This window comes from Astatotilapia calliptera, chromosome 6 (assembly GCF_900246225.1).
Source record: "Astatotilapia calliptera chromosome 6, fAstCal1.2, whole genome shotgun sequence".
Taxonomy (NCBI): domain Eukaryota; kingdom Metazoa; phylum Chordata; class Actinopteri; order Cichliformes; family Cichlidae; genus Astatotilapia; species Astatotilapia calliptera.
This window is the reverse complement of record NC_039307.1, coordinates 12,288,043-12,307,719: the sequence shown is the minus strand read 5'-3', so window position 1 is coordinate 12,307,719 and position 19,677 is coordinate 12,288,043. Positions and strand designations below refer to the sequence as shown.

At 38.2% G+C, this 19,677-nt stretch overlaps 2 protein-coding genes across 3 annotated transcripts; one reads left to right on the top strand and one right to left on the bottom strand.

Annotated features, from left to right (window-relative positions):
• Positions 1-278: 278 nt before the first annotated feature.
• On the bottom strand, positions 279-1,274 carry LOC113023251 (trace amine-associated receptor 13c-like). The gene has a single exon (XM_026169275.1). The coding sequence runs from the start codon at positions 1,272-1,274 to the stop codon at positions 279-281; it is 996 nt and encodes a 331-aa protein (XP_026025060.1).
• Positions 1,275-9,282: 8,008 nt separating this feature from the next.
• Positions 9,283-17,950, top strand: caly (calcyon neuron-specific vesicular protein). Of its 2 annotated transcripts, none has more exons than XM_026170349.1 (5): positions 9,283-9,505; positions 12,382-12,544; positions 13,149-13,268; positions 14,263-14,376; positions 16,475-17,950. In XM_026170349.1, exons 2-5 carry the CDS (start codon positions 12,416-12,418, stop codon positions 16,715-16,717), a joined length of 606 nt encoding a protein of 201 aa, XP_026026134.1. In that variant the 5' UTR covers positions 9,283-9,505; positions 12,382-12,415; the 3' UTR covers positions 16,718-17,950. The 2 variants fall into 2 exon arrangements, with proteins under 2 accessions (XP_026026134.1, XP_026026133.1); XM_026170348.1 differs by having other exon boundaries at positions 9,284-9,505; positions 12,402-12,544.
• The last annotated feature ends 1,727 nt before the right edge of the window (positions 17,951-19,677 follow it).

The following is a 19,677-nucleotide window of genomic DNA, read 5'->3' as shown; positions in this document are numbered from 1 at the left end:
TTCTGAGTCATTATAATTATTATTGTTGATTTCATGCAGTAAGGAGGGTAAATCTTTTTTGCCATTATGCATTGATACATGACTTATATGTTCCAGTTCTGACAGGATACAATACTTGTTAGAGACAGTGGGTCATATGAAATAAGACTTTGTGACAGATGTTCTTTGATTCATTGAATAAGTCTATAATTAAAAACCATTATGCTACTGCCACATATAATAATCAGCAGTTTCATTCTCTCATACAGACTGATTTGGTTCAGGATAAATTTGCTATTTTAAAGTATATTTGCCTGAGAGGAGCCCTTCTCTAGTATCTTCAGGGAGACAATGAACCAGATAGCTTTTCTAAACCACGGGTAGAAAAAAGCATATATCAGTGGATTCAGACAAGAATTGAAGTACAGCATCCAGGAAACAATACCCCAAGATGAAGCACTGTTTGAAATGTCCTGCCCTGCAAGAGAGGGATAGTAATACGGACAGAAACTCATCAAAAACACAAATATCACAACGCCAAGAGTCCTGGCTGCCTTTTTCTCTGATTTCTTTGCGGTGATTTTTACTGTACCAGCTGCAGCAGCTGTAATATGAGACCGCATGGCATGAGCCTGAGACACCGCTACAACAAATACTCTCATGTACAGAATGATAATGACTGAGCAAGGGCCGATGAAAGTAAAGACAAGGTCGATTGCTCCAGAGACATAGTTAATCACCACCAAACACTGACCGTGACAGGTGTTATGCCTGTTTGGCTGCCTGAGATGCTCCTTTAAGATCATCCCGTTGTAGAGGAGCGAACAGGCCCAGCACAGAGTCACAGACAGCTCCGCTCTGCTGTGAGTTATTTTAGTGGGGTACTGCAGAGGATAACAAATAGCTACGTAGCGATCAATTGATATGAGCACCATGTTGCCCACAGAGGCTGAGGTGAGAGTGAAACCGATAATGTAAGTAAAAGCACACATGAGATCTCCCAGCAGCCAGCAGGTTTCTATAAACCGCATTGCTTCCACCGGCATCACAAGCAGCCCGACCAAGAGGTCTGAGATGGCCAGAGAGAGCAGGAGGACATTGGTGGGCATGTGGAGCTGCCTGAAATGAGAGATGGATATGATAACCAGCACATTCAGAGCTACAGTTAGCACAGAGATAGACAAGAACAGTGTATAGAGGAGGACAGCCTCAGGCTGAGGACGTGTTAAGCCCCTGCAAGACAGATTCGCAAGCTCAGGGTAGCAGAGTTCAATTCTGTCCTGCCTGTCCATCATCCAGTATAAAGAAAGGAGGACCTGCTGAGTTCAAGCAACCTGCTCACCCTGTGAGACATTGTACAGCTTATTTATCTCTGATGACACTCCCCCCTTCCAACTCCAGAGTCAACCTTTTCATCACTGTCTGCTAAGTAGTCCCCTGCCCCCCCCCCCCCCCCCCCCCCGATTCTCTCCTACTGTTCTCTTCCCCCTCTCTCTTCTTCCTCCTCATCTATACTCCTCTCTTGTTTTTTCCAGCTTGCTCCTTTCTTCTCTCTCCCCCCTTTCATCACCCATTTGTATGATGCAAGATTCAAGTTTCTAAGTTCTGTGAAGTAGTTTCAAAGCAGATTAAAGTGTAAAGCCAAAGCATTCATAAGTCAGCAGTCACATCCTTCACTGCTGACAGATGTGTCTGTTTTGACAGTGTTTGACGTTGTGAGACTTGAGCTCCTGTTTAAGATGCATTTGACATTTTTTCCAAGTATTTCAGATTAATCAAAAAGCAAGCATCATCTTTAAATAGAAAGTCATTACTTTGTTACTTAATTTTTCCATACTACAAAAGGACATCCTCGTGTGCAGACATTGGGTTATTATTTACAGCTTAACACAATAAAGGCAACATTATTTAATACATTTAAAACATTTTTATGATATATATCCCATGTGAGGAATCAGTGTTTCAGGGGGATAACTAGAAATAAAAATAAATCTAATAATCAAACAACTAGATTCATCCCTCCATGAATTTCATAGGTTTTTTTCCCCAAGTCACTCAAATCATTTACTGATTCAAGTATCTATTTCTAGGTTAGCAGTGTGAGCATGTTGGCAACACTGACCTTGGTTACGTGTTTGTACGACAGGTTATATTTCCTTGAGTTGAATTTCTTCCACTAAAGTGGTTTTTAGATTAAAGTCAAATGTCTTTGATCTAGTCATTAGAGCCTTGTAAATTTGCTGTTTATTTATTATTGGGAAAGAAGATATTTCTTAGCGTGTCAGAAGATCACTATATGAAATTTTGTCTGCAGCAAACTTTTCAGAGGATGCCGGTAGGTCAAATACTTTCAACAGTCATTATGGGAAAAAGTGGTGGAGATGAATCCAAGTTTAAGGTTTGTGGCATTAGATCAGTGTTATGGAAGATGATGAAGGGTAGAGGTTAATAATAGAGCAGTTAAACTTGGAGGTGTGAATTTTAAGGTCTGCGGCTGTTTTGATACCAATCAGCTAAATAAGAAGGAGCTCTCCTTCTTCAATTGGAAACTTTGCAGAAACAGAATCACGCAGCAACAGCAAATGAGCGCAAACAAACCTCAAAGTTACACAAGAACTACATGAAGAGCAAAGATGTCTAAATGCTGACTTTTGTGGGCTTTTCCTTGCAGCACCTGACCTTAGCTACACTGAACAGTTATGGGAGCACAGACTGGGTTGCCAGGCTTTCCACAAAGTCTTGGAATCCTGTCTGCACCACTTCATATCTGGAGCAGACCCAAAACAACGATGCTCTCACATTTTTAATTTGTATTGTTTTAAGGTCCATGAGAGATGATGGCCTTTTTTGTATTTTTTGCTTTATAATTCACTCAGTATTTTCAGTGGGTGCCTGATCTGGACTGCAGACAAGCCAGATTAGCACTAGGACTTTTTTCACTGAGACATGCTGTAGTGTTTCTGGATCTTGTTTATACCTTTTTTTTCTTTGCATTGTAAAGTTTTACAAGGTTTTTCTATAGAAACACATCTGTGTTTAATGCAGTGCTGCCCGAGGGCTTGAAGATGAGTGCCATTCGATACTGTTTTGGGGCCTCATCTCGATTGGATTCATTTAACAATATTATGTACTGAAGATATGAAATTCTCATGTCTCTACCTGGATGGTATTATTATTATTAAGATAGACTGCAGAAGCCTCAACTTTTGTTTCTTTGTCTCTTTATTTAGGCAGGGAACCGTGCAACATGAGCTTTATGGAAACTTAAACGGACTGTATTAGTTTTGTTAGGAAAAGTTCTGTTTACTTCAGCCCTGTGGTTGTATGTCTGTATGTGGTTGTAGGCCTCAGTAACTGTTCGAATAGACATTTTACACATAAACTATTCATTAATAAAACCACAAAACTAAGAGTAAAGATAGCTGGATTTGATTTTTGGTCTTCTGTATACTGGCACACTGTGACACTGTCATAACTGACTGGGATAAATGAATGATACAAAGTCATTATTAGTCTGTGGAGTGAAATATGCTATTATAGTATCAGAATGTATTGGTGCTATTGTCATTTGCATTAAAGCATCAGTATTATGACCCCCCCTTTACTATTATATGGAGTCATCTGTAATCCCTTGATCCCTTTCTATGATGCAGCTTCTCTTGGTTGCCATTATAATTATGTATAATTTTTCTGTTAGGTAAGGCATTGAGCTAATGGGAAACGCTGATTGTAAAATATAACAAAACTCTCTATTCCTGTGGAAAATGCCATCAATTTTAGTCCTAGAAACTTCAGTCTCAGTTTTAGCTCACAGCTTGTCATGCACTGGTCCTGATCACTTGAAGTGTAATAATGCAATTAATTCTCTATAATCGCCTAAATTTTGTTTTTACTCATTTCTACTTAAGTAATTCTATATTTTTTATGTCTATCATATTATGTATGACATTAGTTCCTGTTTAATCACTTATTTGACTCCTTAATTCAGGCACTGTGCATTCATGTGACATTTGGTTGCATCATGTGTTTTTGTTAAAGTTTGTTTATTAACACCTTTGCCTTAAATTCACTTGAGGTTTAATGGGACATCAGACACACAAGGTCTACAAGGAGTAAACTTGTCCCTCTGGCACACAACACACCCAACAACTTTCACGTGTGTTTTTCTTTGTTGGAGCCGATGAGGAAACAATGACTTGTGTCTCATACATAAAGGGAAAAATACAGTTCATGTACTTCTAATACTCTCCTAGTACTAACTTCTATAATATGTCTAAAGGTGTATCAAATACTTTAATTAAATAACTTACCATATTGAACCTTTCACTGATGCAGACGTGTTTATTTATTGTAGCCATCATAGTTTACAGTGAAAGTGCATTTATGGATGTTTAAGCAGGATTCTTGTCACAAGTTGTTTTCATTACTATTTTAGTATTTACATACACTGACACTGACACTTCTATTACTGCATTTCTTATCTTTCTGATACATCCTTTAAATACATAATCCATAAACCAAAGAAAGTCTGGCTTAAAAGACAGATGAGAAAAAAATGTTTTCTTACTATGCACCTTGGACATGGAATAAATTACAGAACCTAGATTTAAACATATATCTATTGGTCAATTTAAAAGCATCATGCGGAAGTGAAAAAGTGAATGTTTTTCTTGAGAAACCACAAATGCTTAATATTATGGGCATGTGTGTATAGTGTATTATGTTGTACATCTTATATTTTAGGGCAGCATGGTGGTGCGGTGGTTAGCACTGTTGCCTCACAGGACAATGCTCCTAAGTTTAAATCCAGGGCCTTTCTGTGTAGATGTTGCGTGGGTTCTCTGCAGATTCTCTCTGGTTACTCCGGGTTCCTCCCACAGTCCAAAGACATGCAGTTAGTTAGACACCAGTTAACCACCAGATAGGTTAACTGGTGGTTTTGCCCATAGGTATTAAAGTGAGTGTGAATGATGGTTGTCTGTCTCTCTGTGATGGCCCTGCGTCAGCCTGGTGACCTGTCCAGGTTGTCTCACCCTGTGGTAGCTGGGATAGGATCCTGCCGGGGGTGTCAGCAGCTAAATCGCTTTAACATACCATTAAAAATGTCATGTTATGCTAATTATGGGGTTACAGGAATTTTAAAGAGCTTTGCAGGGGCAAAGAAATTAGAAAAAAAAATACTGATCTGGTTCATTTTTGTGTTGATCAATGAGCTGAGTAAATGAGTAAATTAAAATAAATTAAAAGCACACATTTTGGGGGATAAATTTACACTAAGTTTCATGTTTTAAATAAACATGATTAGACATTAAACATGTGTCTTATATGAATGTTTTAAAGCACAGTGAGTGACTGCAAAGGGTTTTAAGAACTCTCAATAAAGTTTTGCTTTGCCTAACAGCACCAAGCCTTTGCTTAGAAATGGTTAAATCGCTGTTACACCTTTTGTGAATTTTCCACATCTGCATGAAAACTGAAAATGGTTCAAACAACATAAGGCGAACTCTAATTGAATTTGTTTTACTTCTTTAGACTTTAGCCTTCTTTGATCTCATTTGAAACAGTAAGTTATTATCTGATTTAACAGCATTTTATCAGACTGACATAGAGCTGTGATGTCTTGAAAAGAAAAGTACCTCGATGCCCTAGTGCTTTGAAAAATATTTCCGTTGTTAAAAACTAGTGTGTTCTCACAAAGAAGTATATTCTAAATGGTCAGTTCAGCTTAAAGAACATATGTGGTTTAATTAATAACTTAAAAATTTACAGAAGAATAGCTTAAAAGGACAGCTATGATGGGCATCATTTTTTAAAAGTCTGGTAAAATAAAGTAAATCTGTAAGATTAATTTGAGGATGATAAATTGTTGTTCAAAAGTGAACAACTGCTGTCTGAATTATTGCTCCAAAAGAGAGTTTACATCTCGCTGAATTTTACAGTTTAGAGCAAAGACTTTGTCGCATCAGTCAGATCATTTCTGTCACTAAAGTGATGCTGCCATCTGTTGATAATGAACACCAACTGTCTCAGTAATACATCATACTGTACTTACCGAGTGCGTAAACTGCTGGGGCTCATTTTGTTTGATTTATCGGTGCTTAAAAAAAAAAGAACAAACAGTCTTTGTCTCATTGGTCTTTGCTCACTTTACTGTGAGGTGACGACTCTGACACTAGATGGCCCTGTTGGTAAATGATCTGTAACCAAACTGCTCTCATCTATTAACTTAACAGTTTACTGCACTGTCCTCCCCGAGATTACTTCTCGCAAATGATACTGAACATACTTTTTTTTTCTGTTGTAAGAACACAAAATGTAAACTAAGTTATAGTAATGTCATTATTGTTCAGTTTGACAACTTAGACGACTTAATGCACATATCTGTTGGAAGAACAGAGAACATGACATTGGTCTTACTAGCTTTTATACGTTTGGAGATTGCATTTTAAATCATGACACTTTTTTGTTGTTCTTTTGTTTTCGCTCCCTCTTTTTACAATATATTACAATATATTATTATTATATATCCTGATAATAAGTTTGCAGTATCTCCTGATCATAGACTATTAAACGATTTGTTATTATTTTATTATAAAACTTTGAATATGGCAATAATTACATTTATTGTCTATTCTTGGGAAAAAAAAAGTGTAAAAAATTAAATATTTGAAAATATATTTTCACTTACGGTACAAATTATTCATTTATCACTAATATTTCCAGTATCAACAATACTGACACTCTAAACAGATTACACTTTCTATTTCAATATAACAAAATGTCTTAAATGTGAAAGGTCTTCATTTCTAAACAACGATAAAGAAGCACCAACTTAACAGTCCTGTTACTGTTGTTTAGGCATTTAACTAATGCTGTTATTCATAGTTCTGTGTTGGCTGTTACAAAAGTCCCCATGTCCATCTAAAAGTAACACTAGCTTATAGTGCAGTGAAGTAAGTAAGATTTTGCTACAGGACAGGAAGTGACTGCAGAGGAGGAACCATAATTTAAGCAGTAGAGAGACAGATTGGCTATTTTAAGACTGCAAGGACAGATTTAACGGTTCTGTGGGAAGGCAGCGATGTTTGTTTCGGAAGGTGAGTTTTCAGTGAAGGGCGGACATCAGCAGTCAGGGTGGAGAAAACTAAAGTGTGCATAGCACTGAGAATTGTGTCTGCATGTTAATTAGTAAAAATGTATGTATACTGATATATGAAACATTACATGCTGCGTGCAGTTTTAATGGCTATAAGAATTCAATGGAAAAAGAAAGAAACACTGGTGAACACCAACATCAGTAATAAGTTTGCCAACTTATTGCGCTTTCTTTCCCAATATTTATTTCTTATTTTCCTCTTAAAAATCTTCACATGCCTGCTGTAAAAATACCAAATGTAAGGATTTACTAATGATCATTTTAACTTTTGTAATTCTTCTTGTTACGCTTGATTTTTGTTGGTATTGTTTTTGTTTGTTTTTGACAATTTAAATCTCAGCACCCAGTTCCAGTTGCTAACATTATGTGAAAACTTGCATGATTAGTATTAATTCTAGTTGTTGTTGCTCCACTCTAGTTGTAAAATAAAATTAATTTTAAAGTAGGATTTATTGCTGATTTTCAACCTAAGATTTGTTAGATTTGTGGAGTCTCCTCTCTTCGAACTACAAATGTTAAATCAATTTGCCAGTTGGAGCCACTTTAAATCGAATCACTTTTATTAGTAGAGAACTATAGAAATTTTTTTACCTTTTTTTTCACGCCTGGTTTGTCACATTTTTTCCTCCATAGACTTTATCCTAAATGATTCTCATTTTAATTATGTTGACCCAGACTCTGTGAATCTTCTACACTGACAACAAAACCAGCGCAGGCCGACAGTCTGCCTCTCACACTGTGAGGATGACACCTCCATCTCCTCATAGAGGAACTAGTCCAGGATCCACTTTGATGTCCCTCTGCCTGAAAGGAAAGGTCAAAATAATAAATGTAGACCCAATTGATGGGTTGGCAGGGGGGCATGGGGGTTCAGCACTCACTTTTGGACGAGTGCTCCCTTTAAGAGGTAATGAATTCATACAGTCAGACACAGCCAAAGAAGAAAACAGCATGAGTCCCCTTTCCATGAAAAGGTTTACCTAAATTTGCAGACAAGCATGGCTTCTTCTTCCCACTAATGCATCACTTTCTTATTTCACTCTCATCACATACACATGTATGATTAAATACTTTTTTCCCCCGCTTGACTTTACTGAGAGTTACTGAGAGAATTAAACTAGGTGACCAAGCACCAATCAAAAAACAAAACAAAACAAAAAACCTCAGTAAGCACCTCTAAATGACTCTCCCTCACAGCAATACACATTTGATTCAAGAGTTTATAAAAAAAAAACAACAACAACAAAGAATAAAAGAAAAAAGAAACAGAAATAAGCTAAAGCTTAAATATGCCTTTGAAGACTCTGCAGGTCACCTGGGTCATGGGATATGTGTTAGTAGGTCAGAGACAACTGGGCTATGTCTGCAGATCTTTAACCTTTTGCCCATCATTACTAAGTTATGTTTTCAAGACCTTTACTTCCAATTCTTTTGAAGATCAAAGATGCTATAAAGTTTAGGCCCAGTTACAGGTAAATGTACATTTAACTAAACATATACATCAGTTTAAAAATACTCACATGAAAGTAAAATCACTCAATTAATATGGAGGTAAAATGTACTAAAATGTGCTACAATATCAACAATAAAACTGGTTTTGCACAATGTTCCCTTTTACAGTTCGTATTTTAAATATGAACTGCTTTATAGGGCTCTTTTTAAATGTGTAATTGCATTTAAGTTGGTTTAAGTAGGTTTTTTTCCAGTGTAAAATCTTAATCTGTCTGAATCCCACTAAGTAGCACTTTTTAAGCACTTGGTTTGAAACACACTTATTTAAGTTGTGAGAAGATGTAAAGCGTATTAATGTCGTTATCAGCAATTCTAACTCCTCTAGTGGACACCTCACATAGAACATGTCAGCTTGTAAAGCACTGATTAGATATGTTTACATTTATTAAAAATGCTAAATAACGAGACTTGAAGGAAAGCGCACCTTAAACGGAAATTATAGGTGTCAAGTAGCTTAAATGTAATCAAGTAAAAAGTGCAAGATCCTTCAAAAGGACCACAAAACTGCACTGAAGTCCAACACTTGTGTTAATGTACGCAAACCTGGAAACCAAGATGAAGTAATGGTCTCTCCGTCTTTCAATTCAGAGACAAACGAGGCGCTTTCGATCACAAACAGTCTCATATGAATATGTGGCTCACACACGTACATCAGCTGAGGTCCTCGCGAGCCGCGCTGAGACGCGCATTAAGCTGCCAGTTTCTGCTGGAGGACGGAGCCGCTCCAGGCTGAATTACATGCGCAGTCCTGCCGAGAATCTCACATCACCACGGCAACCTGCGTTCACACCGAGTCCCCTTCAGCATCGGTGAGCTCCGATCCCATCCACAGGCAACCGGAGAGCCCGCAAGACCACCGTAAGTTTTTATTCCTCCTTCTGCTTCAGTGTTTCTGACGGTGCAGCGGTTTATTTGTGTTTATTAGACGGACGTGAATGCGGTTTAACAACAGCCTGATCGGTTGCGGGTTATGTAGCTGGGGGATGATTATTTAATATCGATTAGATATGCGTTGCCCAATTAAGTGATTTAGTGCAGGTAGCTTATATTGGGGGGGTTGTCATCCTCTTTGGGGAATGAATGGACAACAATAAAACCTTGATTTGAGTGCTCCATGGGACTGTATGTGTTACTGACATGCGTTGCAATTTCCCCTATACCTCCACATTATATAAGAGGCTACACTTAAATTCTGTGATTGCCCTCGTCTCCTATGGGTATTAATTAAGTCTGCAGTTCATTAAAAACAATAATGTAGAAAATAAACAGTGGAAGAACAAAATAAAAATATATAAGTTTGCAATATTTGTTTAAATAGCCCAATAATTCAAAACACAACTGCACAGAAATGTGTTTTATCAATCCATATTTCTGGTCTCTGATTATTGCATACACAGCCTGTGTATCTTGCAGCAGCAGTCTTCAATGCAGTAAGTTTAGATATGCATGACCAGTGAACCCTGAAGAACTTGACAGGCGCAGGTAGCAAACACTCTGCTACCTATTCATAGCACAGCATGTATTCACCTTTAGACAGCTTCAAGTCTCCTTCAGTGTGTCAGATATAGGTGATGGATAGAACTGTGAAGTAATCATTAATCTTTTACAGTATAATTGTATGTATGATTGAAACGAGCCGTGGTTGTGAATTTGTAGGATGTCATTTGCAGCTCCTTCAATTTCTGGACTCCTTTCCTGTCAGAGTGTGGGAACACTGAATGTTTGACAGCAGCACTCGACTCATTTGTTAATCACAGATTCAGGATGAATCATCGCACCCGCACTTCACTCCAACCGTGGGGAGGAAAAATGGCGGTCAGCGCAGATGACCACATTATAACCACCCACTCATCAAGAAATATGTGTTGTAGTCTTGAGTAATACCCTAGAGTCAGTCAAGATCTTACCTAACAAAGATTTTAAACGTCCAAATGGTTTTTGTTGTTTTCCAAAATGCTGAGAATGTTTGGTAGAAGGCTGTCACATAGTTAAAAATATTTTTATATGCATTTTCCACTTGATGACGGACTAGAGGCTTTAGTAAATGATCCTCTGTCTCCTTCATCAAAAACACATTTCCTGAGCACTGGGGATTTCTCCAGCAGCATACAAACTCTAGCTCTTTGCCTCCTGGTGTGTATCATCATTGTGAGTCACTGGCATCAGTGGGCCAATGGCGTCCTTTGCTGGGGGAAGGTGTTGTGTTGCAATGCGTGAATGAGATAAGTGGCTCTTCACCTCTTCCCTCCACATTTAGTTCATTGTCAGAGGAGAAAAAGAAATCAGACAGTTATCTGAGCAGAACAGCACTGAGAGAATAAAGTTTGTATATGTTGGCTATAAACATTAAAAGTGAGAGGCTGGAGGAAGAGATGGATAGATAGTAGATTCATAGATACAGAGTAATAATGAAATATGTTTACTCCAGACTGTTGGGCTGGATAAACAGGAAACAGAGTTGGCTTCTCTGAGTTACTTAAATACTGTATGTCCTCGAGCTATTACCGCACTGATCAGCCCCAAGATTCAAACCTAATATTGTGTCTAGCACCAGGACATTAGCAGCAGATCCTTTGGGTCCCACGAGTTACTGAGTGTGACTTCCGTTGATGAGGTTTATTTTGGCACACCCCGCAGGTGCTTTGACGAGATTGAGAGTTGTTATGAGTCTTTGATGGGTTTCTCATCAAAGACTCAAACTGAGCAGTTTTTACAGTGTGGCATGCTGGGGAAGGTTGCTGCCGTTGGGGAGTGTGCTTTATCTACAACAATGCGTTGGTGGGTGGTATATGCCAAAGTAACATGCCCATAAATGCCAGGAACTAAGGTTTCCATGCAACAACGGACTGTAACAATATGATCAAAGTCATTCGTGTCGTGTGTCGACAGTTTTAAAAGGCAGTTAGTCAAGAAATAGCTTGAAATCTACTAAATTGCTTTCTGTCAAGTGCTATAATATGATTCCAGGAATATACTATGAACATTTAGTTAAATAGGCAGTTGGGTAGCTTAGCAGAAAGAGTAAAAATGTCTACACTGCTCCCCGCCAAGAAATAGTAATTTAAAATATTTAATACGTGTATACATAGTGTTAGCCAGAATACGTAACTTCTAAACAAACACTGGTTGTTATTCTGTGCATGTCAGCAAGCTATGCTCACAATAACAGTGTTTTTAAATTTATCAAATGCATTATTCACTGTTTTAGCAAGAATTTAGCATGCATTTAATGTTAAACACAAAGTGCAGCTTTGCATTATGGCAATATCATTGATTTTGTTAGTTTTTAATTTAGTCGTAAAAATTAGAAGCGGCCTGAACGTGGCACTATGCAAATTAAAGATATTGCCAAGGATTACATGTTTTTATGAAGCAGATGTGATGGCAGTGCATCTGATAGCTGTTTTGGCAAAGTCAGTGGCATATATTATGTTTATATTTATAAAATAATGTCACTCGGTACAGTCATTATTGCTGTAATTTGCTTTGAGCAAAAGTAGTAGACCAACACACACTTCCTTATCTTCAGCTGCGCTGCTAAAATGACTCAAAATTAATTTTCATGCTCCTTTCTTCTTTTGATGCAGTGTATATTTGTCTTATCCTGGCCCATTAGTCCTCATCAGACTGTCATCTTCTCACTTCCTCTTGTGTCCTGGCAGGGTCCTCAAGCAGCTCTATCACATTTGGTTACAAAAACACTCAGTCTGACTAAATCTGTCCCTGATTCCGAGATCCGTCCGGTCATTTTCAGACAGACAAGCAGCTATGGTGAAGCTGGCCAGCAATCTGTCCGATAAGCTGGAGAAGCAGCCATCTGCGGACGATGGCTTTGATAACATCCCCCTCATCACACCCCTGGAGGTCAACCAGCTCCAGCAACCTTTTGCAGAAAAGGTAAAATTGTACTCCACCTTGTTCTTTTTCTGTGCCTGCCCACTTCTGTTCTCTAAAATACTGTTTCCAAGTTGAACACTGGGTGCAACAGAACCATGCATTACAGCACTGCAAAAATGCCCAACAGATTACGACAAACAATATTTAAATTCATGTGGGCATACTTACCTGTCCTCACTTAAACCCCAATGCCGAGAGTGCTATATTTACCTCTCCTTGCCCACCATCCCAGGTTAAAACCTTGGCACCAGCCCACTCAATGCAAGCGCCTCTTTGAATACATAACACAAGAAGAAAGCTCTCAGAATCATATTTTGTCCGATAATGCTCTTAGCAGCACAGGATGTTCTACAGGCTCAGTAAATGATGGTGAAACATTAACATAAAAACACTTTGTAGTTCCCAAATGTGTTTTTAACATATCATTAAAACGATCTGCTTTTGCAAGTGATGCTTTTATTTTTTTACACAACCATCATGGTGTTCAGTGGTAGCAGGATTGCTGAACCTGTGCTGAAAACTGAGGGCATCCTCGATCAACCATAATGGATTAATAGGAATTTTTCCAGGAACTCGCAGTGACAGTGCATTCCCTCTGCTGCAGGTCATTGTGAAAACGTCAACACAGTACCAGCTGCAGCAGAAGAAGAAGAACAAGCTGTATTTTCCCAACATTAAGAAGCTGAATATCAACCTTTACAGTGATGTCTCTGAGAAGGCCAAGGTAAAGGGTGAAAATCTTCACACATGTAAATTTAGTATAAGTCTGTGTTGTGTTTCTGTTAAGTCCAGCAGTGCTTGGTGGACTTTGCATTTGTTTTAATAAACACTAGCACTGTTTTGAATCCATCATGTGCAATGGCCTGCTCCTCATTAGAGCATTTCATGTGTATTAATGTCTGGCTGAAAGTAGTCCCCAGCAAATGCACTGTATTGATTGCTAAAAAGCGTAGAGCCGAGCTCTTTAATTAAGTTGTTCATTCTATTTGAAACGGCTCAAGAACTCCATAAAAGATTGTAATATGTTGCCTCATTCATTTAATATGAAAGTGGCTAGTGGTGTTTTCTCAAAGAAAACTTAAATAATCATATCAACAACCTATTATATCATGAAAACAGGAGCTGTAAGGCTCTTTTGTCTCCTCTCCTTTCAGAAATGTTTGAATAGGAATCTGTGAAAGAATGACTTCAATTATCACTTGATTTATTACCAAAATAATGTGTTCATGTTATCAGTAACTAATTTAGAGTGTTTTTCAGTACACCATGATGTTTCTTTTGAAAATTATATTTACAATAAGCAGGATTTATTCTTCTTCCAATTGATAGGTCACAGCTGTATGATCATGCATAGCGTCCTCGGGTTTTCAATTAGATCCACTCCTTTGCTCATCATGTTGGGTTATAAAAAAGTAAAAAATCTAAATGGCAGTGGTCAAAATGCCGAACTGAAGGCTTCAACATGGTAGTCCAATAGATAATTTCACAGTGGGTCCTTTTAGACTATAGCAGCTATACCCAGGCACCAAGAAAGACGAAACATCTATTTTGACAGAGCTATAAACGTCACCATCTTCACATATAGTCTGTGTCCGGAGCTAAAGCACCTGGTGGCTAAAGGCCATAGACATAGGTGGAATCCAATTTGGCGCTATATAAATAAAACTGAACTGAAAAGTATTGTCTTACATTCTGTATAACTATGTGTTTTTCCTCAGATCACAGGTCTGATCCTCATTACTCTGGGCTTTCTGACCAGCCTGCTCCTTCTGCTCATGTACAAAGCCATGTGGTACGACCAACTTACCTGCCCAGAGGGTTTCATCTTGAAGGTGGGCAGCGTATCCATGTGTGCACAGCGAGCTTCTTTATTTTACAAACACCACGCTTAGCATAAACACATGTCTCGTAACCATGTGTCTGCACACATGCCCACACAGAGTCAGATCCTTCCCCTGATTTATGTTCATTTCCTAACTATGACTAAATTTTAAATTATAGCTTCAACCTACAAAGTAAAAATTTACGTTATGAAATATTTTAAAGCTTTTATTTCTTAGATGGCCGACAGATCCTCATGATATGAGTAATACTGTCACACACACACACACACACACACACACACACACACACACACACACACACACACACACACACACACACAAACAAACATAGATGTACAAATAGTGATATTTTTTTTAATATGGTTCAAGGAAAGAAAATTATCGGAGATGTTCTATTATCTTCTTGCAGCATAGCAGAGAACAGCTGAAGAAGGTCATAGTCTCATCTTTCTATATCACAAACTTATTACTGTGGAAGTAGTCTGCGTGGAGTACTTCGACAGTCTACAGTGCAGCTCGTCTGGTGTTTTCTTCTCCGCACACTCTCATTTCAGTCACTTCAGGACTAACACAAACTCATCGTCTGCAAACGACACCTTGGAGGCATCGTGCACCAAATCAGCACAACCGCGAATGTTAGTTAAAGGGCCTGTCTCGCAGTGGAAAATGAGAGAGTGGGGTAGATAGAGAGAGAGTGGGGGAAGGAAGGGGAGTGACAGCCTACTTACTGGTCAGGCAGAGATTGGGATGCCCGCTTGTGAATTGTAGGGGTCTTTAATTAGAGCTGAGCGTGACTAAACTGTGATTAAAGGCTTAACGGTGAGGGGGGGAAGCAAGGAAGGGAAGGGGGGGAGGATGGGAGGAGGACCTTCCGGCAAAGCTTTTGAAGTTTTTGCCGGTTACAGTTGCTTTTAGCATTTTCCCCCCTACTAATGTGTTGTTAGAGACATAAAAAGAGGATGGAAGGTGGAGGGTGGTGTAGTCACTGCTGTGCTTTTCAGAGGCTTGACTCCTTGCTTTTAGGGAAGGTCAGGTAGTGAATTCTCCTTAAGGGAAAGACTTGCAAGGTCATGGGCCCTTTTCAAAACACAACCATAAAAGGACGGGCATTCAGTGTCTTGGTTTAATTCCCCCACATAATTTCATATGTATCTTTAATTCTATTAGGTAAATGTGAGTCTAAGGATGTTCTGAAGGATGCTTTAGCCTCAAGTGAAGGCTTATTGGGGATATGAATCTTTAATTATGTTTGTGCACCAAGCATTTAAACACCCTCAACTGTATTACTTTTCTGTCTGTAAAAGTTCTTCACACTCTGATACTTCCTTGTATGTTTAAAAGCTTCAATTATCATCTGGAGTACCTTTTACATATATTGTTTTTTAAATTGTTTTCTTAGCCTCTGAAACAGCATTTGAAAGTAATCTGTATGTGGTTTATTACATGTGGATGTAATACAACTTCCTGAACAGGACTGAAACATGGTTTTACACTTTAACTCTTTCCAGCCCCACCTAATGTATGTGAAATTCAAATGTTCCACTCAGCAGTTTGATGTGCATTGCATGTGAAAACAGGCAACATTCGACCCAGGATTACTTAGTTACTGTCTCAAGCTTCAGAAGCTTCTTCCAAAAGTGCAAAGACAAACAGTAACCTATGACAGCTGCTGGCTTCCATTTTTCAATACATTTTTGTAAGTTGTTCTTGTAGAAAACCAGAATGCTCAAAGCAGCTGCACGCATGATTGAAAATGAAACAACAAGGTGAAACATACAGAAGAGCACGAATATAAATCAGAATGCAATTAAACATTATTTTAGGTAAACTCTATAACAGGCACAGAAAACTATCAGTCATAATTGAATCTGTAATATCTAACTAATATGATGCAAATAAATGGTTCTTTATCCCCATGGACTGTGCTTTCCTAGTCATAAAACAGATTGCTTCCTATTGGACCAGGTGGAGGAAATCTGCAGTTTATCTTGACTCAGGATAGCTTTTGTTCTGTGATGATGATGTCAAATCAGTGTGTGAGTAATACTGAAAACACCAAAGCTGTTTGTATATTTCCCTCTAACAGCAGAAGCACTGCACCCCTGCAGCTCTGGAGATGTACTACACAGAACAGCAGGAGCAGGAGCAAGGTGTGCACGGCGGCACCAACGCCGGACTGTACGCTGCTCTCAGCCACCTAAATCAGGTCAAGAGGAGCGGACCTGAGCTGCCATCGCCATGGTTACCAGTCATCAGCGCTTTGAAGGAGGCTGAGGTGACCAAACCAGGCAGCGAACCGCTGAAAGGAGTGCTGGAAGCAGATGAGTGAAGAATGTGTAGGGGAGAAAATGACAATGAGGGGCATGGTGGATGTTATGTTACTTTATTTTTCGTCTGTGTGTGCGTGTTTGGATTTTTTTTTCCTCCCTCAGACAGCTCACTGAATCACTCGCTTATACTGGTGCGCCAACGTAAAGGCATGCGTGCGTGTGGTGAGTTCTTGTGGTTAAAGGCAGGAATGTGCATGACTTTTACAGCGTTACTGAGTCATGACTAAAGTCTGGATCCGGCGTGTGTGTCCGCACTCATGTAAATACTGTTCACTGTTCATGCTTACATTAGTATGAGCTCATGTGTGCATGTTTGCATTCATGTGTGGTGTATATACGTATATACTGGGTAATATGTGTACTCATCTGAGTGAGTTGGAGGTGAGAGAAGAGAAGCAAGGCGAGAACTTGCAGTGAGAACTGAAGATAAGTTTTTAATGAGTTTCCCCTCATTGCGCTGCCTTGTTATCTTGCCTCGTCTTCTGATTTAGTCTTAGAGCAGAATGTATGAAGTCATTATTGAATGTGCACATAATTTGACTATTAAGACATTTTCCATTTTACTGAATTTAGTTGACCCCACATCTTATTATGTCTAGACTTTTAATTGCAGTTGTGTAAGGTTAAAGCCAAATTCGGATTTTGGGAAACAGTTTTGTCATAATGGGTTATTGGCTTTGTAATTCATTTCCAGAAAAGTTCACTTAATCAGTATTAATTAAATACAAAACACAATTAAGTATGCATCACTTAAACATGCTGTTTGTTTTCTGAATCCACTCCTCATTTGATGACTCTTGTTATGTCACATTATGATGTGAGCTACTTTCTGTAATGATAGATACAGCTTAAGAGCCTTTAATGTATGATTACAAACAAAACCTGTACTGTATGTTCATGTAGGTACGCTTATTGTGAACAGTAGCCAATTACATGACGTTCTGTTTTCGTTCTTGTTTAACTTATGTTGCTATAAATATTGTGTAAAAGCCTTTATGGTGAACACAGGGTTAACTTATCACAATCCTGATGTAATCCTGATGTATGAATAAGCTGCTCTAACCATACAGTAGATATTATAAGTGCTAATTATGTGTTAAAAGCGTCTATGTTTTTTAAATGTATTTAATTAACAAATAATATATCTGTACAGTATTTAATGTGTCTTGACTCTAAGGTTTAGTTTGGAAAATTGCCAATGTAAGAAGTATGAAGAATTTCTCTTGACTTTTCTTTATGTCTCATTCATTTTTTTTCCTTTTTTTCTCCAAATGGCATTAATCTTATTTTGGAACAGAACTTTTCATGTGAGTCGGATGAATCTGAGATCACAGCACAGCTTGTTTCCAGTGGTTTAACTGCCAAACATTTACATCAGGCACATCTGTTCTGATGTCACCGACTGAACAGAAATAAATGTCTGAAGTGTTGAGTTCTCTCACTCAGAACCGGCAATGATGATTTTGAGTCATTGCTACTAATGAATTGAATTAATAACTTAACATCACTGATGATATTTTAGAAACAGTCATTAGGTGTTTCTATCCTCCGCAGTAAAAGTTGTCCTTGTCAGAGGTTTCAAACATAGTCTTGGCTTATGGTTGATTATCTATTATCTATTATTCTGTGTAAAACAGTTTTACCAATAATAAGTTAATATGCACTCACTGGCCACATTCTTACCTACACCTGTTCAACTGCTCGTTAACACAAATATCACATGGCAGCAATTCAAAGCATGTAGACATGTAGACATGCTCAAGACGAACAGCCAAAGTTCAAACTGAGCTTCAGAATGGGGAAGAAAGTTAAATTATTTTAAACATGGCATAGTGTTTGGCTGGTCTGAGTATTTTAGCAACTGTTGATCTACTATGATTTTCCCACATAATTATCTCAAGGTTTTATGGTTGGAAAAAAGAGAAAAAAAATCCAGCGAGCATCAGTTCTCTGTGTGAAAATGACGTTGATGTTACAGCAACTCAAATATCCACTTGTTGCAAAGGAAATATGCAGAAGAGCATCTCTGAATGTACAACACATCAAACCTTGAAGCAGATGGGCTTCACCAGCAGAAGAGCACAGTGGGTGCCACTCTTGTCAGCTAAGAACAGGAAATTGAGGTTGCAGCTCACGCTGACTCACCAAACTTGGACAACTGAAGAAAAATGTTGCCTGGTCTGATGAGTCTAAATTTTAGCTGTGACATTTGGTTGGTAGGGTCAAAATTTGATGAGAACAACATGAAAGCATGGATCCATCCTGCCTTATATCAGTGGTCAGTGTAATGATGTGAATACTTCGGGTCACTTAGTAACAACTGTGGATTGTGTTAAATGTGGAGTAACTGTGTGACACAATCATGTCAATATGGAGCAAAATTTCTAATGAATGTTTCTAGCTGAATTCATGAACTCAGGCACTTCTTAAGGGAAAATTGGGTCCAACCCAGTACTAGCACAGGTGTGCATAGTACAGTGGCTGGTGAGTGTATATGGTATTTCAGTGGATGTAATGCAATCATTTTAATGCACAAAACCAAAGATAGTAATTAGGCACTATTAAGGTATCAGATCTTCACTTGACAGTATTTTGCCTAAAATAAGTTATGATAGCAATATTACCATAACAGCTATAAATAACATATTATCATTCAAATTTAGCTTATCTTTAATGTATGGGTTTTTTTTTTTTGTAAATGGTTATTGTTTTTTTTTTTTTTTTCTTTTCTCCTTTAATTTTATGCTTTGGTAGCCACACGCTGTGGTGTTGACTAGTAACTAATAATTACTTTTATCTTTTTACTAATTACTAGTGTTTTTTCATCCCCCTATTGTATAAAGTGTAACACAGTTACTGGATTATTTGTATATTGTATTATTAACATGAAATCAATATGGTATTCTATCTCACGTGTTAACACAAGGACATCCTCACAGAACTTGCAAACTAGCAACTT

What these genes read in the sequence shown, in the direction of transcription:
- LOC113023251 (XM_026169275.1), bottom strand. Translation starts at nt 1,274, where the DNA reads ATGATGGACAGGCAGGACAGAATTGAACTCTGCTACCCTGAGCTTGCG.
- caly (XM_026170349.1), top strand. Translation starts at nt 12,416, where the DNA reads ATGGTGAAGCTGGCCAGCAATCTGTCCGATAAGCTGGAGAAGCAGCCA. An exon ending in AGCAACCTTTTGCAGAAAAG is followed by an intron (nt 12,545 to 13,148) that starts GTAAAATTGTAC and finishes CCTCTGCTGCAG; the next exon opens with GTCATTGTGAAAACGTCAAC. An exon ending in CAGAGGGTTTCATCTTGAAG is followed by an intron (nt 14,377 to 16,474) that starts GTGGGCAGCGTA and finishes TCCCTCTAACAG; the next exon opens with CAGAAGCACTGCACCCCTGC.